We start from the raw sequence: 25861 nt of genomic DNA, 5'->3' as shown, positions 1-25861 counted from the left end.
CCAACCCCACCCCCTCCCCCAAAAATTAATTTTNAATAAAATAACATTTTGTTTCCATTATGATAAAAAAATAAAAATCATAAGTACTTATCTCCGCCGCTCCAACAAAGTAAAGCTACCCATTTTGTAGTACCGAAAATTCAAAGCATGCATAAGCATAAGGTAATGTGAGCACAAAATTCCAAAACAATATGTATCAAAGCATGCTCTCTGTAATATATTTGTTTCATTATAAGCATTCAACTATGCTTTCTTTTGACTTTATAAAAGATAAAATTTTACATAATGGGAATTAAAAATGAAGCAAAAAAGAGTGGTCCTATGTGGGTTTTGGTTTCTATCTACTCCTAGTGGAACTATATTTTCTTAGACGCCAGAAATTCCTTGTCCTAAAAGATGAACAAAAACTAAGATTTTCTTTGGGATTTCTACACTACATAGCTGATTAACAAAGTCCCAACAATAATTAACCCAATATTTTTCTTTTACAAATTGTAGTTAACTATCCAATGTATAATTTGTGTGTGTTATACATTATTCGTCCTTGACACATGCAAGTTGAACAAAAGGAGGAATTCAGTCGAGTAGATCCTCGTGCATGCTTGCTTAGATAGTAAGTGAGCGCGACAACTACAAACTATCATGGTTATGGTAAGATCCGTTAAAAGGGAGATGCCCTTGACAAGATTTTTTTAATATTCAAAACTCACCGAAAATCAAGAATGAAAAGATCCTATTTATTCAACTACAATCTAAAACACCTATATTTTAGGTGCACTCAGTATTCCACTTAAAAAGAAAAGATCCCATAGCTTGAGTTAGTGGTTACTTTTGCAAATAGTTACTATAACACCTTAAACTTTCACTCTATGTGAACTAAATACAAAAACTACCTCCCCAATATGTGCCTCTTAGTTCATATAAAAATAAGATCCACTCATGGTAGAGCAAGTTCGAGTTTATCAATTAGGTATCTATGAAAATTTTGATAGATTACTTTTTCTGTTAGTGTAATCAAGCAGACAAAATTGAAATCTACCCACCAATGCAAATGCAATCCTTTTATTATGGCCATTACAAATAGACAAATTTAAATTTGTACTGCATTATTCCTAATAAAAACAGTAAAAGAAGCATTCTATTAGACGAGATTTATAACCATACATAGTAACCATAATAACATGTTCCATCAGAATTGCCTATTGGGCAGTCTCACTAGTTTTGGGACCAAAGTAAGTGGCACGTAATGGGATGAAAACGTGGGGTTCTTTTGAATTTCACTATTATCATTATCTCATACCCTCCCACCCCAATAGCTCTCGTTTTTTAATCAGATTTAATTTTTATATACTGACAGTAACTTTGTAAAAAAATATACTATAATAACGTATCTTGTCTAATTTTTAAAGTTTGTAATCCCTCTCGATAGTATACATAGACATATAGAAGTTAAATTCTTATCGTTGAGGGGACACCCTCCTATCTATTTATCCTCAACCAGAAAAAATCATTGTGTAAATGGAATAGGGCGGTTTTGATATGATTAAAATAATGCCGACCATGCAAAAGAACCATTCTTCCACTAAGAATCATTTAGTATAAAATGGAATATTTCACTTTGAGAACTTGTAAGTAACATAATTGAAACTACTTGCATAGTCTTTCAACTTGTTTACAAGTGCTTGCATTTTAGTTGGTGGTCACATAAACAACTTCATTTTTGTTGTTTTTTTGACTTCCAAGAACGTGGGTGCCTTGCCTTATATCCTTCTAACTTCTGGAAAAAACCTACTGATAATGACAAAAATAAGCATGATCTTTTTAGTCTAGTGAAAATTGACATTTTATTTTTCTATATAGGATTAGTGAGGGGTCTAGTAAAACAAGTAGCCAAATTGTGTTACTTCACTTCCCTTAAGTTCTATAAGTACTCTGTTTTAGTTAAAAAAGCTATACTAGCTGGACACAAATTATGGAATTCACTAGATTTTGCTTCTTGGTTTTTTCTGTTTTCTTGATTTCCTATGTTTTTTCAGTTCATGGTACGTTTTATGATTACCCCAAAGTGTCGCGTTTTCGTGCATTGTCACAAATATCAATGCCACCTTTCCCTGCCCCTGCCCCTGCACCTAAGGGTGATCCAGAAACTGAGAATGTGAAGAATTCATCAAATGATTATGCAGCAGGCATTTTCAATGTGTTGTCTTATGGGGCTGTTGGTGATGGTGTGATAGACGATACACAAGCGTTTAAGATGGCGTGGGATACTGCTTGTCAAGTTGATTCAGCTATTCTACTAGTTCCAAAACACTATTCTTTCATGATCCAATCCACAATCTTCACTGGTCCTTGCAAAAGTGGACTAATTTTTAAGGTAATGTGACAAACTAATTCAATCTTTTCATGTACTTGTAACGTTGTTTGATAATTTCGTGAAGTGACTAATTAGGATTGATCGTGTAGGTTGAAGGAACCATTATGCCACCAGATGGACCTGATTCATGGCCAAAAGGTGTCAGTAAGAAACAATGGTTAGTCTTTTACAGAATTGATGGGATGTCAATGCAAGGTGGTGGACTCATAGATGGTAAAGGAGAAAAATGGTGGAATCTTCCTTGCAAACCACATAAAGTAATTTTCATGATCCACTCGTAAAGTTGTTGTCATGTGGCCACGAGGTCGGTCATGGGTTCTACAGCCTCTTGCAGAAATGCAGGGTAAGGTTGCGTACAATAGACCCTTGTGATCTGGCCCTTCCCTGAACCCCGCACATAGCGAGAGCTTTAGTGCACCGGACTGCCCTTTTTTTTATTTTACAAATTTGATTTAGGATCTTGAGTTTTGTATATAATGTAAAACACTTCAATGCAGCAGGGGATAAATGGAACAACACTACCTGGCCCTTGTGACAGCCCTGTGGTAAGTTCAAAAACACATTGTTTTGTTCCCTTGGACCAAAAGACTCCATAAAATCTAAAGTATGTTCAATTTCACAGGCTATAAAGTTCTTCATGAGCTCAAATTTGACAGTGCAAGGGCTTAAAATCAAGAACAGCCCACTGTTCCATTTCAGATTTGACAGTTGCCGCGGTGTCCATGTTGACTCGCTTTACATAAAAGCACCACGTCAGAGCCCCAATACTGATGGAATTCACATAGAGAATACCAACGATGTCACAATAAGAAACTCAATAATCTCCAATGGTAAAACCTTAAATTCTTGTAAAGTTAAGTGATAGAGGATTCTTCGCGTATTCTCTTTCTGAGCACAACCAATTTATGTTGTAGGTGATGACTGTATTTCAATTGGAGCTGGTTGTTACAATGTTGATATAAGGAACATGACCTGTGGTCCAAGTCATGGAATAAGGTATATATTCAAATGCTGCAATATCACACCATCTTTTTATGTCAAAAAAGTAAACAATCAATTTTGCACCACAAACATATTCTTAAAAAAAAATGGCACATTAACTAACAAAACTGCTAGAGTGAAAGAGGTATGCCCTACCACTAAACACACACAAAAAAAGNATGGAATAAGGTATATATTCAAATGCTGCAATATCACACCATCTTTTTATGTCAAAAAAGTAACAATCAATTTTGCACCACAAACATATTCTTAAAAAATGGCACATTAACTAACAAAACTGCTAGAGTGAAAGAGGTATGCCTACCACTACACACAAAAAAAGGAACAACACTTTTAAGCCCATAACAAGATGTCTACTCTGTCTTTTTCTTCTTTCCCTATTCCCAAATCTTGAATATAAAGACTGTGTCTTTGCATAATTTTCAGCATTGGCAGTCTAGGCATTCGCAATTCCCGTGCATGTGTATCCAACATTACAGTTGAAGATTCAACTATTAAGTATTCAGACAATGGTGTTAGGATCAAGACATGGCAAGGAGGATTTGGGACAGTATCCAACATTAATTTCAACAACATTAGAATGGAAAGTGTCCGAAATCCGATAATTTTAGATCAATATTACTGCAACACAAAGAGCTGTGCAAATCAGACTTCAGCAGTGTACATATCTGATGTGACTTATTCAAACATAAAGGGTACTTATGATGTGAGAAGTCCACCAATGCATTTGGCTTGTAGTAACAGTGTCCCTTGCACAAATTTGACTTTTTTGGATGTGGAGTTATATCCTGCTCAAGGACAAAAAATCTTGGAACCATTTTGTTGGAATGCTTATGGTGCTCTAATTACTCTTACAATTCCACCAGTTTTTTGCTTGTTGGAAGGCACACCTCAGTCATTACCAAGTAATGATCTTGATCAATGCTGATACATGATTTGCTAAGAAATAGAAACTTGTAAAAGATGGAGTAATTAATAGTATGTATTAAAGTTTTAGCTCTACTAGTCTTGTTCCAGAGGGGACTAAAACTTAACTGTAAGCATGTATCCATTTGTTAATGATATAAAAGTAGTATATTTTAAATCACTTTTAGAATATCTTCTGCTTTACCTACACTGATAGTGTAAATAACTATAAGCCCAGTACACTAAGCATCCCAAGTTAGCAAGGTTACGGCAACCTAGGCCCGAAGGGTGTACTGCAAGTATTGGTGATTGCTTCCATAACTCGAACTTGTGAACTTAGATAAATGACCAAAGTTCATAGCATGTTTGGATGTCTATGAAATTAAGTAGAAAGGAATCAAGGTTATTCACTAATTTTAACCATTTAAGAAGTAGCTTAATTTAACCACACATATATCAATTACCACATGCCCAATAAGATGACGAGTTCAACAAAAAAGGCAAGTGATCAATAACTCATAGCTAGTGTCTCATTCTCAATGTACGTACTACTAATCTATATTTTTTTCACGTGCTCGTAAAAAGGTAAAAAGTAACATTGAAAATAACACAGATTACCTACTATATATCATGATATGGTTGCACAAAAATAGGTTTGGCAATCCCTTTTACCTTTTGAATTTTCTAAATTTAGTACTAATTACAGTAGCAGGTAGGTTAATCGTACACATAGGTTAACTCGAGATGTCCCTATAAATAGAAAAATCCGTGGAGTAAAAGACGCACAACAGCTTTTTCCTTTAGGTAACATGCAGCCAAATACTAGTGATTCTTATGGGTGACGATATCTTTTTATGGTCCCAACTAATCTAGATGTGCAAGTTTATAATATTTCAGAACTTTAAAATTACGATTTCTGTTAAGATAAAAGAAATTCCTCCGATGATACATACTCCAACATCATCATCTACTCAAGTTATTATTAGACAGGAGGACGAATGGAAGGGGCTAGAATGAAATTATTAAATTAAAGAAGATCCAATAATTAAGAGCATGACATAATTAATGTGTAGTGGGAGTGGCAGAGCTGACAGCACTATAGTCTATAAATGGAAAAGGTTGAGGTCCCAACATAGAAAATGGAGTAAGGCGGCTGTGGTGTGGGGCTACAACCTACAATTTACCCATTTTCAATTTCTCAAACACCATATATATAGCCCACAAGTAAAATGTATGTAGTAGTACGCAATTCTTTTTAACTTTGATTTGATGTAGGGGGCCGGTGCANTTTCTCAAACACCATATATATAGCCCACAAGTAAAATGTATGTAGTAGTACGCAATTCTTTTTTAACTTTGATTTGATGTAGGGGGGCGGTGAACCTATGTCATCAATTCTTCTACTCTATTTCCTAGTAACTACAAATGATTTTTATTTTTAATTTCTTCTTCTATGTATGCTTAAGTTGTAATTCTGAACTTTGAAATCCGCAGCGAAACTTCAAGTTTATAAGTTTTCACCTTGAAGCAAGTGGGGTCAAAAGTTCTAAGACCATATATTTTTCAAGGTCATTGGGTGTAATTTTCTGCCCAATTTATGATCAGCCAAAAGAACAGAAAGACACTAATGCAAGAACATAAATTGAAGGACAAGTTCCTATCATATCCATTAGGAGATACAGAAAGCTGTAAGTTTGCTCGCAAATAAGCATGAAACATCTCCAAATCAACGAGATTAAGCACCCAAGGAATGTTGACGAAGATACATGTACACACCATATGCATTTGCCATTCACTAAAAGTTCACTGTTTATTAAAGCATTACATTTATATCCAGATCAACCTTCTTCTGCATACACAGCATAAATAACAAGGCAAATACACTTCCAGACACAGAAGTCGAGGACTAGTATGACGAGGCGAGTAGCTCCAGCAAAGAAGCAGCAAATTGCATCTGTGTCTCCTCGTCTATGGTTAGGAAGAGGGGCACGTGTACAAATAGTGATCGGACACCATTCTGCTCTGCAAAACGCAAGGAATGGTAGTATACATAATTGCATACAAACCGGCCTGCATCATCAGAGGTCATTACTTCATATCCCATCTTTGCCAATACCTTGGTCATTTCCTCCACCGGAAGAGAAGTCTACACAAAGAGAGAACACAGTATAAAGAGAAGTGGTACGACACCTACAGGTGCAAAGACAAACAAAAATAAATTGTTCCTGGATTAGAAGTTACAGGAAGCAGCTATTTCCAGTCAGTGCGATCTGTAGAAAGATTAGATGCTAGTAAAAACTCCCCGCTCCAGAAACTAGATGTTCAGAGAAATCGGTGAGATCTTCCTACTGGAAAAAATTTCCACAGTGGGCTCTTCTTTTTCCCCATTAATAAAACTACCTGTTCGTCTGACATCTTTGAATAGGGATACTACCATGTGGTCCAAGATTAAGCTTTAACCTTATTTATCAAAAAGAAAACAAAAAAGAAGTGGAGAAACCTAAGTTGATTTCCCTTCCTTTAGCTACTAAGATTTTCATTTTCTAAGTTTGAAAAGTCCAAAGAACACAGACTAGACCCGGAGCTTGGATACGGTTTCCCGATCCAAGATCCATGTATCACAGACCGTCCGTTCTTAGGTAGATAGGGAAAATTGAAAGAACTGATTATGCAGGGATCCCTGAATCAAATAAAGGTATGGAAATGAAAACATATCAAGGATCATCATATAAGATGGAGAAATTAGTGTTTAGCTTGGATGGCAACTCCAACAATTCAAGATAGGAAATATATTTCCAACAAGCATTACACCACTTCGTTATTCATCAGCTCCTCCCTCCTCAAGGAAGTCACAAAAGTGACTGAGATAGTATGAAGCAAAGCAAAAGTGAAATAATTTAGAAGCCATGGTTATTGGTCTTGATAACAGTTCACAATGTCATAATCCCTGGAAACTAGAATATTTTTCAGTAAAAATAAATGAATAAAAATCTTTAAAAAGTTCATGAGCTCGGAATACTTGAGAGAAGAAATTGGATTCGAACTGTATATCATAAATGAAGAATCAATAACCCTCGGAACATAGGTCCCTATCTTTCCATCCGGTCCTGGTGCATTTAAAGGTTTATGAAGAACATGACCAGAAAAGGAAAGAGAACCATTGAGGCTGGAATATTAAGCATTTAACTCAAGGTTTAGCATGTATAAGCATGGACAGTGAACCAACAATCTTGAGCTTCCAAAAAGCTTACGACTTTGCCTTTACAAGTTACTTCCTCGGCTCAGTGCTCTGTGTCTATTTCCAGCATAGGACGCCCAGAATTGTCTTTTATATTTCTACAATTCGTTATACCTAAGCACTTCTATCTTCCGAACTAACTAATTTTTTAGATCATTATTTACAAGGGTCATTCCCTAGTAGGGCCATACATTACTTTTACTTCTCAAACAAGTGGATAATCATCACCAATACTTCATATAAAGGAAGTAAACGATCAACTTCTCTGGTCTTGCCGTCCTGCTCCCCTTTTGGAAACCAAGACAAAGTGTTAACTCAAAAAATGGAGTCTAACAGTGAAGTGTACAGCAAACTCCCTTCAACCTTTAAAAGATGGTATATAAACTTCAATGAAGTATGAACTAATGCATACAACTGTTTCATATAAGTACCAACAACATTTGGTTGACTTCAAAGTTGGGAAACAAGATAAGCATTAAATTTTAATAACCATTCTACAGAAATCATGAGAGATGGATGCAAGAAATCATAATACCTCTCGTTTACGCGAAATTGCCCCATCTGCAGGAACAATAGGTACTTTCTGCAAGTAATAGGATAAAAATCTTGAGTTCAGTTGATGTACTGTACAAACTGAAACTGGAAGGTCTTTTAACAGGACAAATGAAAACTGGAAGGTCCTTTAACTAACCTGAGGTTTCCATCCCATCTCATCTGGACAACGGAAAGTAGCTTCATTGACAGCCTGATTCTCTATGGCAAACATTGTGGCACCACTATTAACTCCAAAGTGTACCTGGATAAAAATTACCACAAATTAGATTAATCTTGGTATATGAAGTACAAATATTGGGCATCAAAATACTCCATAGATAATTTGACTGTGACAGAGAATTCGCAACAAAGACTCTAGAACATAACCATAATATTCTCTAGCCACTTGAACACCATAAACACCAATTAAGGTAAATTTGTGGAACATTCTAGGCTCTAGTAGCATATTTTTGATAAGGGTAACATTTCCAGCAGCATATTTAAGTACACTTTCACAGGATTGGGTCCAGAACAGGATTTTCCAAAGAGCCTAGAGTATATATAAGGTGCCGCCTACACATCATAGCATGCGTCAAATTTCTGAAAAACGGAAGTATAGCGGTTTTCAGGATTAAAAAATTAATTTAATGACCATTTTGTCAGCAAATGGATCCTTCCACAAAATACAAAAGCCGTAGCACCCTGCATCATTCAAAGATGATCAATTTGTATGAACTATGATCCAAAACTTCCATATCGTACATGACAAAAGTAGAAGTGTGATATTTCCAAGATAAAACCAACCACATCCAAATTAAAGGTCATACATTTCATAATAGGAGAAAAGGAACAATAATTGTGTCATGTGGTCCTGTTAGATTCCATACAGAAAAATTTCCATCTTTATGTCATATTAAGGTCCAATGGAATTACCAGTCACGTGACCTTTTTTTTTTTTTTAAAGAAAGGTAACAGTTAGTCTATATATCACAGGTATACTACATCAGAAAATGTAACCCCGCTTCAGAAGTGTTGTAGTTACATAGGGACAGTATTTTGGACGCCGGAAGGCGATAAAAGCCGACAAGGGTCTGCTTCGCCACAAGAAGAGGCGAGCAGCGAGGCGCTTGCCTTTTTGAAGTGCAACGCCAATTAGTACCAAAAATTTAAATATTTAATTGTATTTATAAGTAATCAAAAAACTCAATAGCAATAACATATTAGCAAATATTTCTATTCAAAAACTCAAAATAGATGGTACATGCTAAAAGTCTAGAACTTGAATGAGAAAAAAAAGAACACAAGTCAAAACAGAGGTAGAAGTGACTTTGAAATCTGAGGAAGAAGAAGGAAAAGAAACTAAGGAAGAAGAAGAAATATGTATTGATTGGAGTTTGGAGTTGCCGGAGAAGTCTGGCTGGTCATTGGAGGCGTGTAGTCGAAAACCCTAAAAGTACCTTTTAGCTTTTAAAATCCTAAATTAGTAGCCCTTTTTAACAAAAATACAAAAGGTGATGCCTTTCTCATCTCTCGCCTTTTATTTCATGGCCTCGCCTGTCGAAGATCGCCTCGCCACAAAGCTAAAAAGCGATGAAGGTTCACCTCGCCTCTCACCACTGGCGACGAGGCGATCGCCTTTCACAACACTGCATAGGGTCCTATTTTCTAAGTTACAACCGATGTATAAGCTGCATAAATAGCTTCTGTTTGTTCTATCACTAACTGCTTACACTTGACACCAAAAATAATACAGAGCTACACAATTTTAAAATGGCTATGTGATCATTTTCCAACCAAATGAAATTAAGGACCTAACATTTCCTCATTGGGACAGCAGAACAAAGTTAAGCATGAAAGGTAAAAAGAAGCCAAGTGAGCAACTAACCCAAATAACTCTCTTGGAATTAGATGACTCCGAGTCACCACCGCTTAAAGCAGCTTGCAGTGTCTGATACAAGGGAATTAGGGCTCCCTGGCCTGCAGTATCAAGGATGCTGCAATTCCCAAGGATCAGCCCTTTGGGCATACCCCTTTTCTTCATATAATCTTTAAGATTACTTACAATGGTTTCTGTTGGATTTTCAGCAACTCCATGAAATTTCTTGAAACCAGTTACATGTACGATCACAGGTGAAGGCCCTTCGGACCCCATCTATCCCCTAGTCAGACGAAACTGAAAAAAATTCAAAGCATCAAAAATAGATTCACTTTCTAATTAAACACCTGCATCAAACAAAACTATAAACCAAAAATCTAAAAGATTTCATTGCAAGATTGTAAACCATAAATTCCCATCACAGCCGCCACGGATCAGTGTCCAATTATGACAATCTTTCTGTCTCAAAGTGATTTAAAAGTAGAAACTTTGCACCAACAGTAATCAATGAAGAAAAACAAAGCAAAACTTCAAACTATAACATGTAAAAAGGATAAAAGAACAAAAAAAATAGGCCTTTGTGAAACGATGTTGATAACAATTAAAGCTCAAAACTTTGATCCAAAATCAAACAAAAACCCAGGTTAGAATCTTCCCAATTCCTCTAAACATGAACGATTTCACATACCAAGAAACCCCAAATTCATCACTAATAAGTCAAAGTCATGATTATTAACATGCAAAAAAACTAAACCCCAGTTGAAAATAATCAGAGATCACATGGATCAGAATTCGAAACCCCATAAATCATCAAGACTAATAAAAAGCAGAAAACTTAGAATTGAAAACATAAATTTTGTTACCTGAAAGCTGAAAGAGAGAGAGCCAAAAGAATAAAGGACTGAAGCAAGTGGTCTTATCTGATCAAAAGGTGATTATAATGGTAGAAGACTATTGATTGGGATTCTTCATTATTGATGAGTAAAATTTTGGAATATTATTAAAATAAATAAAAAAATTAAAAAAAAAAAATTGGATAAAGAACGTGGTAGTGGTGGGTCGTTATAATATAAAACAAGAAATCATATTATTATTATAAAATATGTTTTACGTAATTATTGTGATGACTTTGTTGTTTGTTTGTTTTGCCTTCTTCACTTGCAAATTGCAATAATCTCACTTCTCAGATAATTGCCTTAACTTTAACCTCTTTTTTTCCCTTTTCTTGATTTTAAACTTTTATAACAAATTAGTACTTAATAGTTAAGAAATGATTGATCTCAAATTATCTAAATAGTTGGCTATATAAGTTATAATTTATAGTATATAGATTCTTGAGATTTGCTTTGGATGAAGGGCAAGGAAATGCGAAAAAGATAAAGTTAATGTTTAATCATAAATTTAGTTAAAATTTTGAAATTTGTTGAAAGATCAAATTTTAAATTTATTCTTAAATATGTATTTACTTTTTAAAAAAAACTCCAAATTTTAATAGTGACAGTAAAATTTCACTGAATAATTAATTAAATTTTATTAATTAAAAAAACCTATAATCAAATGTAGTCAAGTTACTATAATTTTCTTTAGTTCGCTTTCCTCCCTAACCAAAAAGAATAAAGAATGGAAAGGAGATAAACTTCTGTGTTTTTGCTTAATTATTTTGTCGTGAAACAAACCCTATGCTCTATTACCATATGCTCTTTTTTATTTTTTTAAAAAAAGAACAAGTTCTATTTTCTTTCTATTATATATATGTATAGTTATAGAGGAGATAAGTATATACAACGCTATCCTATATCATATGATGTTAATTGACACTGTTTTATTGAAAAATTTTAATGTTATATATGTTAAAAATTTTAAAAAAATAAAAGTATTCTTATAAATGACATTAATAGAACTGCCTGAACAACTGAGCTTCTTGGCTCCTTGATTTGGAGCACAAATTTAATAGTCATTATTCGAACCTTCAACCTCTTATTTATAATCAAACTAAACTAAATTACACCAGTTGCACTAAAGTATTTAGTACTTAGTACTATCTCCAACAACGCTATTACTATCTCCAACAACGCTATTATCAATACATTTCTAAATATGAGAAAGTTTAATAGTTTATTTAACTTGCATTTTTAAATAGTTTTTATTAACATATATACGTATAGGTAAGCTTTTGACGTAAAATTTATTGATTGACTTGTATTTTTTTAAAATAATTGATTTATATATATATATATATAGTTTTCACAAATTGTGAATGTTATATATTTATGAGAAGAGGTACAAGTTTTTAAATTCAAATAGCATATTCAAATAAAATTCAATTTTAATCAATTTAATCGGTCAAAGAATTTGATTCTCTCAATCCTTATACATACATGATATATGTCAAAACGTCTCTTCTACAAGACCTGCTTAGATTGATTCGTTTTCCATATTTTCATAGTGATGAGATATATGTTTTAGACAAGTTTATCACATTAAGAAATTACGATTAAATAAGTTTATCACAGTAAAAAAATGAGGTTCTTCATTATGTGCTCATAACCATACCATTTAAAATAAATCTGAAGTCTCCATGAGAAAAGTCTTGTTACCCAACAACTATGGTGAGAATAGTAACCTAATAATACATACGAGATGACGTTCTTGGTTACTAATATTAGCCAATCTCTTTAGACAATTGAGGCTTATCTTAATTGACAAGTATTTCTAGTATTTTAGTCTTAGTTGGTGGGACATGCACTAAATTGACAGATGGACTCAATCCTCTTCGATCGTAAATAGGTGCAATTGCACCCAACAAGTTTTTCGTTTCAATATGATCTATTGTAAGTGATAAATTGGATTTATATAATGTACAAGGGAGTAAGAAATTTAAGTTTATGAGTTATAAATTTTGAGAAGAATTTATAGTTCGTTTTATAATTATTGAATTCAATATAAAAATATATATATATATATGTAACAAAAATTTTAAAACTAAATATACAAGATCTAAGCAAAAGCTACTGAATTTGTATGAATCTAATTTTTTAAATATAACAAGATGATACCATGCCTTAATAACTTTGGTGCTTGCATAAATACATGTAAGAGGTGTTATATATATATATTCACAAATATAAAATATGATATTTACTCAACTATTTCTATCAGCACATTCTATGAAAATTGGGACAAATCATTCGTATAACCTCATAGATTTCTTTTAAGAATTTCAATTTGAATAAAAGGATAGTTTCTCTAAATTATCATTCAAATAATTAAATTCCCCCATAATAATACGTATGTTGTCTAGTAGTGTCATAATATCAGTGAACTTTTTCTTTTTATCTGAGAAAGAATTTACAATATACATTTAATAATATATGTGGTATGAGAAAATTTCCCAATTCTCCCTTTCGGACCTTACAACAAATTGGGCAATGGGCCCAACATCAAGAATCCAGAACCCAAGCCCAAAGTATTACCAAAACCCAGATATAAACGTTTTTTTACACAGTAAACACATACAGTATACTAGTAGAAAATACAACAGAAAACGTTGATCGGGATATTCAAAGTGATGGCGTCGCTTTCACCAGTGTCGCTATCAACGTCTTCATCGGAGAACTCAATCGTCCCGTCAATCCATCGGAAATTTTCTGTATTACCTACCGTTATTGTCCATTCTTTTCCGGTCAGTTCTGTATCCATTTTCTTATTTTTTTTTCTGGTATCCAAGTTGAGCTATATGGTGCTGTACCTATCGTATTCTCTTCCATGATTTTCAATTCGTGTATGAAATTCAGTTGACAAATTAAATTATTTCAGAATTTATGAAGAAAATTGATGTTTATCTCCTGTATGATGTTGCAATTTCAGTGATATGAATACAATAAGTTATTAAGTCCCATTAAATTTAGACGATGCAGAGAATAAGTGACTAACCATTTATTACTTTCGAATTTTAGTGTTAGCGAGAGGGGAATAATGCAGAGAGTATGTTTATACACAGATTCACACTGATAATTTGTGAATCCTTCAAAGTAGACTTCTCGATACTCTGTAGAAGAGTAACTTGGACGTATTGGAAATCTCATCATCAACCTTGATTTGTGTATGTTCAGTAATAACATGGAATAGCTAATGTTCTGATAATAATAATTTCTGGAATAGCTAGTGTTCTGATGATTTGAAGAATTTCCAGTCCAAATCTGATAATGACTAACTAGCTATTTTCAGAAAGTGGATATCAATATCAGATTTGGACTGGAAATCAGTCAAACTGACCCTAGGAAAACATAAATAGTCAACTTTTGGTTCTGGGAGAATAAGATGTAGCTCTTGCTTGGGTGAGGCTTTGGTTGATCCTATAGTCACAGCGTCCAGTATCATGTAACTCAGTTTAACTTCAGGTGGAGTTTAGAATGTCAAAATGACTTGTCTATTATACATTTGTACTGGTAGCTGTGAAGTCTTGATAAACCTGCTAAATTCATAACCGAAAAGTTTGCTTTGATTGGGAAAATATCATTTTAGAATTATAGCTAAACTAATCAAACAAATTTGAACTCTTAAAGTCTATATGCCCCAATAAAATGTGATCCTTTTCACGAAATATATGATTTTTCATGTTCTGCACAATACAGTGACTGGAAGTTCTTTTATACTAATGAAGAAGCAATTATCAAATTACAAGCATAAGGTTAATAACTGGAAGTGCTAAGATTTCTATCTAATTGTGTTTCCAAATGATTGCATAACTACTTTTGTTAACCATGTTATAGTGCTGTCGTGCTTCTAAAACATCTCTGTGATCCTTTCAAGACATGTTCACAGTTCACCTAAAAGGCAATTGTCAAAAATTAGAAAGATGTATAAATCCACATCTCACATATGTTGAGCTGTATTAGCATGCATGTTCTACATGCTACAGCGCCAAATTGAAGTATTACTTCTTCCTGCATGCCCTGAATTCTTAAATTTGGTTAGTCATGTGAACTGGTTGACCAGATGAATCTAAACCTTGGTCTATATTTTCAGTTTGATACTTCTTCATAACTTTCAATCTTCGGATCAGAAAAAGCTGGTGAATCATGTTTGCCTTCTGATATCTCACTGTTCCAGCTTTCTATAATCGTGTGGTTTAGTTGGGGAATACATGTGCACTTTTTCTGGCCCATGCCATTGTGACGATGAATATTTTTCTGGAGACTGATATATATTCTTTACACAGAGCCATACGATAAAGAAATCCAGAACACAAATAAACTATGTGGCGTATGTTCAACCTCATGATGTCAACAGACCGCGATCTTCCATAAGGTCAACCTCTTTTAGTGTTGAAGGAACTGGAAGCACTACTTCACTTGACGAAGAAGTTATAATTGATATATTTGGGTACTCACGGAAAAAATTAACTGAAGAAGANGGGGGAGGGGATTTTGTCACTGACGGATTTTGTATAGCTGATTCTTTTCTAGAGTTTGAGTTTTTGACTAAAAAATTTAGACTTTGCCTTCAAAATTTAAGATACGTTTGCTGGAGCACCTCAAAGGCTAATGAGGGAGTTATGAGTGATCAGGGAAACAAATGGATTGTATCGTGAAAATTGGTGTTTTCTTGTTGTTGATCTATTAACATAAAATTTATTTGGGGTAATCTCAGAGACCTCCCCCGGGTTTCGTTTCATCACACTAATTTGCCTTGTGGTTTATGATATTAGACTTATCACCCTTATTTTGAAATCTTTGTGACAATTTTCTTAACTCATACTTCTTTGATGAAAACAATCATAATTGACTAATTTGTCCTTTCTAATATGCTATTTTGTTGAATTTATCTTATAATATCTTCTTAAAGGAGCTCCTTAAAGATGGTGTAATTTTCCCCATGCCGTAAAATTATGTGGTTTGAGTTTTGCTGGAACATTTTGATGAACATATTTGTTTAAAAATTTAGAAATAATACTGAAAAGAAGGAGGTATACAATAATAATAGAAATAGAAAAAAAATTATTGAAGAGGATTCCAGTGGAACAAGGAAAGAAACACACCACATAATACCCCAAATTCAAACAAAAATAAGTAGTTCTGGGAAAAGGCTTAAAGAAGAACAGACAATTAATGTGCAAACTTTCAAATTCCTATAACCAAAATTCATTTTATTGGGAAAGGGAGCTTATGAAGTGCAGAGCAGAAGGATGCCGTAGAGAGGGAGAGATGGTGGCTTGAATTTGCAGATCTTTAAAATACGTTCATAGAAATAATTAAATGAAAGAGTATACTTAATAAGGTCAAATTAAAATTTTACATTGATGAAAAATGTACTCAAAGAAATGTTACAAAAAATAAAAATAAAGGAGGTAAGCCTAATATCGTAAAATCACAAGGGAAGTTAGTGCTACAAAGAAAAATTTGAGAAGTCTATGACATTATCCAAAATCATTTAAAACAAAAACTCGTCTCAATTTTCATATGTTAAAATAAAATCATTGGTGAAACATGATGTAGTTTAACTTTATAAAGTTTCTTTATGCAGAGAAAACTGTGAAGAAAAAACGGATGCATTTCTCAAAAGGATATTCTATCTTTATGGAGGGTATGACAACCGAGAAGGCATGTCGAAGCTCAATACTCTCATGGAAGAAGTTGAGGTAAGTACTGCTGAGGATTGTCGACCTATAGTGTGCATTCTGTTGTTTCTTGTACTTCGACTATCGTATTATTTTGTTGCAGTATTATTCTATTACTATATGTTGTTTCTTGAGCCGGGGGTCTATCGGAAAAAATCTCTCTACCTTTGAGGTAGGGGTAAGGTGTACATACACTCTACCCTCCCTAGACCCCACCGCGTGGGACACTGGGACTACACTGGGTATGTTGTTTCTGTACTTTTTGTGCTCGTAAGTGCTCATTGTATCCAAATCTTTGTTATTTTATTACTGTTGTTAACAGCTCGTGTACCTTAGGGAAAGTTTGGAGCAAACAGAATATTTTACCTTTCTGTGCCTCAAGAAGCACTTATCGACGTAGCATCCTCTCTTGCTGAAAAGGCCCAAACCCAGAGGGGTTGGAATCGTGTAATAATTGAAAAACCCTTTGGTCTGGGTTCGTTTTCTTCTCATCAGTTGACTACCTCCCTTCTCTCAAACTTTGAGGAAAAGCAATTATACAGGTTCAAAAACAACATGTGTGATATTAGAAGACTTTGAATTCTTATTTACTCATCACTGTTTTACTTGCCTATCTTCCAGGATAGATCATCTTTTGGGAAGGAATACAATTGAGAATCTTGCGGTTCTAAGGTTCTCGAATCTAGTATTTATGCCATTATGGAATCGAAGTTACATACACAACATACAGGTAATATGCTTAGGATAACCGATGCTCGAATCACCTTGGGAATGATGCAAGAAGTCTTAGTTTATCATTGAACATTTATTTTTAGGTCACTTTTTCTGAAGAGTTAGGCATGCAGACCTCAGCAAGGTAGCCAAGGTTTCAGTTCACTTATGAAGGTTACAAGTATTTGATCCTAATCCTCGCCCTCTTCATTTTTCCCCTTCACGTAATAGATATCCTAAAGGCTATGGGATTTTAGGAGATGTTGTACACAGCCACATCTTCCAGACAGTGGCCTTGCTTGCTATGGAGCCGCCTGTCACCCTTGATGGTGAAGATGTTCGTTATGAGAAAGTATGTAACCTCGATTCCCTATATGTTACAAAATATTTTCAATATTTTTTGTTGAAATTGGTCATATAAATCATTTACTACTCAGGTTAAGGTTTTGAAATCAATTCGAAAGTTGGAATCATCTGATGTAATTCTTGGGCATAGCGAAGCTGATTCCGGAAGTAACTTCAAGGATATGGAAAACCTTATGCCCACATATTTTGGTGCTGCTTTACACATTGATAATGCACGGTGGGACGGTGTGCCTTTTCTTATTAAGGCTGGCTGGGGGCTAAAAAAGAACAGGTCTGATCACTGCTCTCTAGTTAAAGTATCTCTATTTCACCTTCAACCATTTGAAATATCATATCCTACTGCCTAAACCCAAAGGAGGTGATTCCTCTACATTTTTTTTTGAAGTTTTAATGCGTAGATAGATTGTTGCTATGATAGTTTTCCACATGTTCCATTTAAACTATTCATATCTGTTCCATAATCCAATGAATTTGATGCATGATTTTGATAATCATCAAAATAGGTCTTTTCTTTCTAATTTATCCTTACTGATGTGTTTCAGAGTTGAAATTTGTATACAATTTCGGCGTGTTCCTGGAAACATTTATCATAAAGACGGAGGAGGGCATATGCAAGATCTTGTCACTAATGAGCTGATTCTGCGTGATGTGCCTGATGAGGCCATACTCATCAGAATCAATAACAAAATTCCAGGATTAGGCATGAACTTGGAGGCTTCGGAATTGAACTTGCTTTATAAAGACAAGTAATGTTTTCTATTTTCTTGTGTTAGTAATTTTGTGAATTTAGTGTTGTGTTAGGATCTCCATTTCCATATTTTCTTATTGTTTTCTCTTGTTGATGTACTAGGTACAATGTTGATGAAACTGATTCGTATGAACAACTTCTTCATGATGTAATAGATGGAGACAACCATCTATTTATGAGAAGCGATGAGGTTGAAGCTGCATGGAACATTTTATCTCCAGTTTTAAGTGAGTTGGACAATAATAATGCGACAATTGAGCATTACGAGTTTGGTAGCAAGGGTCCAGATAAAGCCGGTAATCTCTGGGCTAAACATGGAGTCAAGTGGTTGGATGATTAGTGAATTTCCTATTAGGCCATTACTCACAGTTATACATCATACAAACACTGAAATTCCTACAGAAGGAATTATTAGAAATCCACTCTCCATACTTGGTCTTCGTGATCATTGATTGAGATGGAATCATTGTGAGAAAATTTGCACACTTGTTACAGAAAAAGTTAAAGATTTTAGATTAATGAGATTGATGGCACTAGCTTTTGAAAGTTGGGTTGGTATTGTTGGCGCCACTTGCTTGTTTGTTGTGGATTCTGTTTACTTGATGAGGGTAATATGTCAAGCTGGCATAGTGGCATATTAGTAAAACCTATTTTGGTGATTGCGTCCCATTGTCAGTCCTTTGACGGTGGATATTTGTTTGTTGTTTAAACCAAATGTGTAAAGCTGGCATAGTGACATAAATTTGGTGGTTCTAGTCAAATAATCATGTCACTATAGGGATTGATCACTATTTCGTAGTTTCGGGGTAGAATAGGACAAGGCATTTTGGAGAGGTTGAAAGATAAGCTTAACTAGACTCTTTTTGGGCAATTTCCCAACTTTGATCTACACATTTGAAAGATGGTGAGAAGTTTGTGTGGTTTTATATTGAATTATTTTACTTATATTTGAAGTTTCTTAGATGAGATTTTTTGGTGTGAATTCGAGTTAGTTGAGCTCAAAATGGAATACCGATGGAAACCCAATACTTGAAAATCCAACCAAGGTTCAGATGAATCCCAAGTTATAGAAGAGCAATTCTTAGGTCATCCCTAATTGAATTACTGTATAAGTTTTAGACGTCCGACCAATATTTCCTGTGAGTCCATTTTCAACCTAACTGAAGGCCTACATGCTGCTAGTTCTTTCCACATTTTAAATAGAAAGGACGAGTTCAGTCAGCAACAGGAAGAGCATGTATAATTTGGGATTTGGGACCTAGCTAATTGGGTTTTTACTAAACTTGCTAAAAAGGTTTAACACACTGACCTTAACAGAATAAAATTCTACTGCTTGGAGTATATCTTAAAGCAAAAGCAAAATCCAGTCACATGCAATCAATCTTTTCCTAAATCTGCTTTAGATTTGCTTTGGAGTTCTTTGATTATCTATTTGTTAGTAATTAGTATTAAACTTTTGACTCGGAAACGCATAAACGTGGCCATATACGTGTAAAACTGGAATCATCACTTTTAGAGTGTGTTTGGTACGGAGAAAAAAAAATATTTTTTAATTTTCTTATATTTGATTGGTTAAAATATTTTTAAAATTTTTTTCTTTATTAAATCAAGCTTCGAGAAAAATGACTTTTTTAATGAAATATAAGGTGTAACAATTTAAAACAAGTGACAATTCAAGTTTCATTATCTCTTTCCTACTCACTCAACGTTCCCGATCCCCACCACATCACCCTAAAACTCCCACTCCCTACCATGTTCGCGTAAAAATGCTCTTGGGATAATAATCTTTTGATTACTTACCAAATATTAATAAATAAATAACTCACTTATTTTCAACAAAATATTTTTGGGATAATAATCTTTTGATACTTACCAAACATTGATAAATAAATAACACACTTATTTTCAACAAATATTTTTAAAAAACTATCTTTCATGAAAAATATTTCCCTTCTGCCTAACACACCCTTGTTATTACACAACATGATTTATTACTGAAGACATACTGTTGACTTGTGTCGAACAAATTGCTTCAGGAAAGTGTTTGTAACACATTTTGGGTTATGTCCGCTTCACGCAGTAGCACACACATCTTGATTACGGTTCAAAAAACTGACCGACCTGTCCTTATTGATAAATGAAAAAAAAAAGATTTTAACTTATAAATTTCGAGTAAAATAGCAAATCGAAAAAGAAAAAGAGAAAGAGAACAATGCTTACTATAAAAAAAAAAAAAAAAAAAGGGAAGTTGAACTAGTCATGTGACTATGCAGAAAGTTAAAAGTTGTATTGACATATTTTTATTTTCTTTGAATATGATTTCCAACAGAACTGATATTTTTACCGTATTCATCAACATCAGTAAAAGAGGGCCAAGAAAAAAAAAATTAGAATTGGCTAAAAAATGTGTCATATATCACATGTCACAGTATGGGCATAGCATATATTCTGGTCGGTCATTGACATAATGGCTGTCGTAGAGAATGATGCACTCCTCTCTCTACATTATCATTAATTATTTTTTCTCTCAATATCACATTGCAAATTACATATCTAATTACGGTTATCAGGATGTGAGCTAAATCAGTAACTAGTAAAGATTATTGTAGACATCTTCGTTAAAAAAAAATTTAGTTACTTTATCCGTTAATGTTTATTTGATCTCGAAAAATAAATATGTAATTCTTTTTAATATATGGAAAACAATAGATAAAAATAAAAATTTATTTAAATTATTAGACGAGTAAAAATAAATAGAGCAGCATACTTACCATATTGTACTCTCCTTCGATACCATAATTGCCACAGTAGCTTTTTCGTATCTTCCTTAAAATAGTAAAAGATATTTGTTTTTTACTATTTTAGTTTTATTTCTCACCAAAATATTGCACGATATTTAAGAATAAGATTAAGATAATGTTATTTCTAATATTTAATATTAATGATAAAATGAGATTAAAATAATTTATTTTATTTTAATATAAATAGAGATAGATTGGAAATGATCTTATCTATAAATATAAATAATGAAGAGTAAAATAAAGGTAAGTTAAAGATGATCTCATCTCTAAAAAGCGATCCACCAATAATTTTAACAGTAAATTATTTATTTTTTGCTTCTTTTTTTTTTTAATCCCTGGGGAGAGGGCTATATTTATTATCTTAAAGAAAATGTTAAATTTTCAACGATAAATGTAATCTCACTAGTAAGTAAGTAGTATTTGTGTACTAACTTGTAAAATATTGCTTTTTTTTTTATGAGCATATAATTTTATGCTTCATTTTATAGTATTTCTCTTTTCTCCATTCTGTCTTTTTTTTTTTTTTTTTAGGAATGGGCTCCTATTACGCCATTTGATAAAGAAGGGAAAAAAGAATTTGAGAAATAGCAAAAATAACAAATAGTAAAGCTTTATAATTATAGTTTCAGTAATTACACTTTCTAGATATAATTTTATTTGCTATGGAGGTTACAATTTATATATTTTGATTGTTTTTTTAAATATTTTGTTTGTAAATATATAAACATGATATATATATAAAAAAAATTCAGAATTCCGTTTATACATCTCATCTGCCATTATATAAAGACGATAAATTATTATGAATTATTCATAATTCATAAATAAATAATTATGATAAGCATATAAAAGTTTTAGATCTATATGATCAGAAAATTGAATAGCAAAATTTCACAAAACTATAATTATAAATTAAAAATGATTAAAACTATAACTATATTACATTATATACTTTAAATATTTATCATTTCACTTAATTTTTCCAAGAAAGAAAAGAACATCTACAATGAGCCACATAACTACCCTTTCGAAGACCACTATATATGATACCTTTAAAATAAAATATGGAAAAGTTATTCGATTAGTAACTACAAAAGGTAGTGCAGAATACAGTGATGCCTTCTCATTTTACTTAAAATATTTATTTTATATTACTTGATCACTTATTAAATAAAAATAAAAATAATTAATTTTTTTCTCAATTTACTCTTAGAATTATTATGACCTTCTAAAGTTAAAACAAGCTTTGAAGACCCAAGAATTTATNCTGCACAATGAACATACCTACTATGTGTTCTGTCTCAATACAGTAGGAGACATAATAATCGTTAACGGTTTTGCACATTACATAAGATTCATGACAATTGAGATCCTAATCACCTTCCACTTCAACGTTCCATAAAACATAACTCCAAATCCCTAAGCTCCACTGTAGTGTTACAGTCTTTCCTTATATGACTGAATTGCCTAGTATTTCCAATGACACTAAAGTCTAAGTAAACCATTCTCTGAAGATCATTAGTTCATTCTGGACATTGACATATTCAACCATCAATGAGTTATCAATTTTGAGTATTTTGATATTTACAAGAGTATCACATTGTAAAACAGAGTTCAGGTAAATGAAACGCCGCAGATTTTACTTTCAAATTTGCTTGTTGTACAAAGTGAAGGGGAGCCCTGGAACAACAATTGAACTATTGGTCACACGTGCGAGCTGTGGAAGTTAGTCTATCTACTTCAGGTCTTCTCTAAAGATTAACAAGAAAATAGTGTATAATACGTACAACAGAGATCATAAGTTTACCCAGTCAAAATTTTCAATCTCAAGGATCATAAAATTTTGGAAAGTAAAGCTATGAATTACCTCAATTTGATCGCACTAACAGTTAAAGCTGCATTCACTTATGTAATTCAAAATGCTTAAAAAAAATCCATGTAGGACCCAATCAATTATTCATCACAATTCACAATATTTCACAGATATGACTCTCTACCTACCAATCAATACATGCAGTGAATCTTACACATTAATGTTATTTACTTCTCAATGTACGATTGATTAAAATGAAAAAAAAAAGGACTTACATAGAAAATCGAGAATAAGGCGGCCATCAGAGAGACGGCCAGTTGAACGGCGGAAAAAAGTTCGACCATTTGGAAGGTTAATGGGGTACCCGAGTCCGGCAACGAGTCCACCCGTATCCGAATTAGAATCACCAAAATTGAAAATGACTGGTCGATTTTTACACTGAGATTGAACTGGGTTTGAAAAAGAGGAGAGAATGAAAAAAATGAAAAGTATAATGTAAGCTGAAGCTTGTAATATGTGCGGCAAAAATGAGAGGCAACCCATGTTATTTTGCTCTCATCAATTGAAGTGTTAGTCACTACTCACTTCTTCTTTTAGAATTAGAACGTTGGCAGTTGCTGAAAATAATAGGGGCCATTCAGAACTGTGTGTGGGTTCCACTGACATCGTAGTAGGTTGTCCCCGTTTTGTTCTTTTCCCAATGTTTAATTTAAAATACTTATTCTAACTTGTAATGAAATATAATTGTATAATTTATTTTAAATATAAATCTTTAAATAAGAAAATCATAGACTTCATACCTAGATAAACACTATCCGAAAAGAAATTGTTATGAAATTCAGGCTACGTACGTAGATAGTAATTTTATTTATCGATTAAGATTTAAACATATCTCCTATAAATAAAAAATTAATATTCATATTAAAATTTAAATTTAAAATCTCTTTATTTTCGATAGCTTCGTATCAACTTTTTAAAAAGAAAGTTATCTTTGCCTTCTCATCAGCTTTAGCAGTTTTTATGTTTGGCTTTATGTGGTTAGACCCACACACATGACATGACACACAGCTCGGCATGGTAAGTTGGATTCGTTTTCCATCCATCGTTTTCGTTTATATGATGATAGATTTTTTATACTTGACTTGATCAGTCACCTGAAGGTTTAGTCTATGTTTACATCATAATGTACCATCCAAATTTACGAATCATGAGCAACAATTTAAAGAGAAGCTAAAAGAAAGTGCATTATAAATTAGAGAAAACAAATTATGGAATAAAAGTTAATTGAATTTGCACATTCCAACTTCCTTTGTGCTAACTTTCTCTTCATGGCTTGGGCCTGAGATACTCAACATAGGGTTACCAGCCCATTTGTATATTTGTATTGGGCCCATCAGCCGAATCTTTTCTTTTTCTTAGCTTATGTAAATAAACATTAGGTTGATTCTTTTTTGTTTTTCTTGTCGGTTAGTTTCTTATGTTTGTTAGTTGTCACTTTATATAATCTCATAGTAATTGGGGTTTAGTATGGAGCTCCATATAATGTTGATGTGTTAATTAATGACAAGTTTTCAATGTGTTATAATTGGGGTTTGTGTCGTTCATGGCAAAGCTGCTTGGTCTCTTGACCGTATGAGAAGAGAACTATTGCCGTCCTTTACGATGTAACAATTATTATTTTTTCTATTTCAATCGGCTAATCATCACCATTCACCGCCTTTCTTAGTTGGGCTTTGCTTGGTGAAAAAGTATATATATTGGCACGTAAGTCTTAGTTTCACTTTTCGTTTTTATTATTGCTTTAGTTTTCTATTAAATTGCCTTCATGGTCTTCGTTGATTTATTTTCGTGAATTTCAGTGTTGTAGGATTCTACGGTGTTCTTTGGGGAAAGGAGAAAGAAAAGTCAAAGTTTTGAGATAAAAACAGATCAATTGAAGCAGCCGTAATTAGGAACAAAGTGTGAATTGGAGCTGCAATTATCTTGTCAATCAAATCCTAAAATTCATACTCATTAAATAGGCGTTTGATCACGCGATACCATATTATATAATATCATGAAATGAAATCAGCGTTTGAATATGTGATATTACGCTGATTCTATCTCATGATTTCATATCATGAGATGTGATTCCATATTCTTCAAAAATCATGATATCGAATCATATGGAAATACAATATCATGATTTGAGAAATTTTAATACAAAAATTGATTCACAAGTTTATATTTTGTTAAAACAACCCCACATTTATATCTACTAACCATTTATTTCACATGTAAATAAAATTTATAATCACATCATTACGCTTTATAATTTATTATTCTCACCGACATAAAATTTATTATTCCATTTAGTCACTTTAACTCATACTTCACGATTGTTGAGTAAGAAAATCTTGAAGAATCTGTGAAATGTGTTTCATTTTTACTCAAATATATTGATGAAACAATTACTTAAGTGGAGAACAAATAATTTCGTAAAAATTTATTATGTAATTTTATAATTTTTGTTTATTTGATGAGATTCAAAAAACAATTGGGGCTATTTTAACAGTTGTAGAACTTATAGGATTTTTATGTTTATGAAAAATTATACAACACCAAAATTTCATATCGCATGTCCAAACAAAACTTTAATTTCTTCTCATTATTTCATATCATGATACCATATAATAAATTCAGTATCATAATACCATATCACATGATCAAACAGACCCTAAATAAAAGCTTGTATGGATAATTATCAAGTATTACTATATCATACTCACGTGCCATATATTTAAAAAAAATACGAGGTTACACGTATAAATACAAGTTTAGCAACTATAACGTGTTAATGCCTCTGATAATTAGTGTTTCAACGCTTTAAGCTG

General features: G+C 33.0%; 3 protein-coding genes across 4 annotated transcripts; 2 read left to right on the top strand and 1 right to left on the bottom strand.

The window, feature by feature from the left end:
* The first annotated feature begins 1618 nt into the window (after positions 1-1618).
* LOC107015524 (polygalacturonase At1g48100-like) lies at positions 1619-4463 on the top strand. Of its 2 annotated transcripts, none has more exons than XM_015215837.2 (6): positions 1619-2374; positions 2464-2631; positions 2872-2919; positions 2997-3204; positions 3289-3370; positions 3803-4463. In XM_015215837.2, exons 1-6 carry the CDS (start codon positions 1973-1975, stop codon positions 4302-4304), a joined length of 1410 nt encoding a protein of 469 aa, XP_015071323.1. In that variant the 5' UTR covers positions 1619-1972; the 3' UTR covers positions 4305-4463. The 2 variants fall into 2 exon arrangements, with proteins under 2 accessions (XP_015071323.1, XP_015071332.1); XM_015215846.2 differs by having other exon boundaries at positions 1620-2374; positions 2875-2919.
* A 1461-nt stretch (positions 4464-5924) lies between these two features.
* Positions 5925-11135, bottom strand: LOC107007807 (pyrrolidone-carboxylate peptidase). Its single transcript, XM_015206598.2, has 5 exons — positions 10794-11135; positions 9940-10227; positions 8212-8316; positions 8056-8103; positions 5925-6428 (listed from the first exon to the last, which is right to left on the bottom strand). Exons 2-5 carry the CDS (start codon positions 10204-10206, stop codon positions 6189-6191), a joined length of 660 nt encoding a protein of 219 aa, XP_015062084.1. The 5' UTR covers positions 10207-10227; positions 10794-11135; the 3' UTR covers positions 5925-6188.
* Positions 11136-13431: 2296 nt separating this feature from the next.
* On the top strand, positions 13432-18994 carry LOC107025712 (inactive glucose-6-phosphate 1-dehydrogenase 4, chloroplastic-like). The gene is made up of 10 exons (XM_015226469.2): positions 13432-13612; positions 15152-15399; positions 16456-16570; positions 16886-17091; positions 17171-17279; positions 17365-17405; positions 17492-17612; positions 17698-17897; positions 18169-18372; positions 18477-18994. Exons 1-10 carry the CDS (start codon positions 13499-13501, stop codon positions 18712-18714), a joined length of 1596 nt encoding a protein of 531 aa, XP_015081955.1. The 5' UTR covers positions 13432-13498; the 3' UTR covers positions 18715-18994.
* The last annotated feature ends 6867 nt before the right edge of the window (positions 18995-25861 follow it).

Source organism: Solanum pennellii, chromosome 1 (assembly GCF_001406875.1).
Source record: "Solanum pennellii chromosome 1, SPENNV200".
NCBI classification, from domain to species: domain Eukaryota; kingdom Viridiplantae; phylum Streptophyta; class Magnoliopsida; order Solanales; family Solanaceae; genus Solanum; species Solanum pennellii.
Note: the sequence above shows the minus strand (reverse complement) of the source record. Positions and strands in the feature narration are given on the sequence as shown.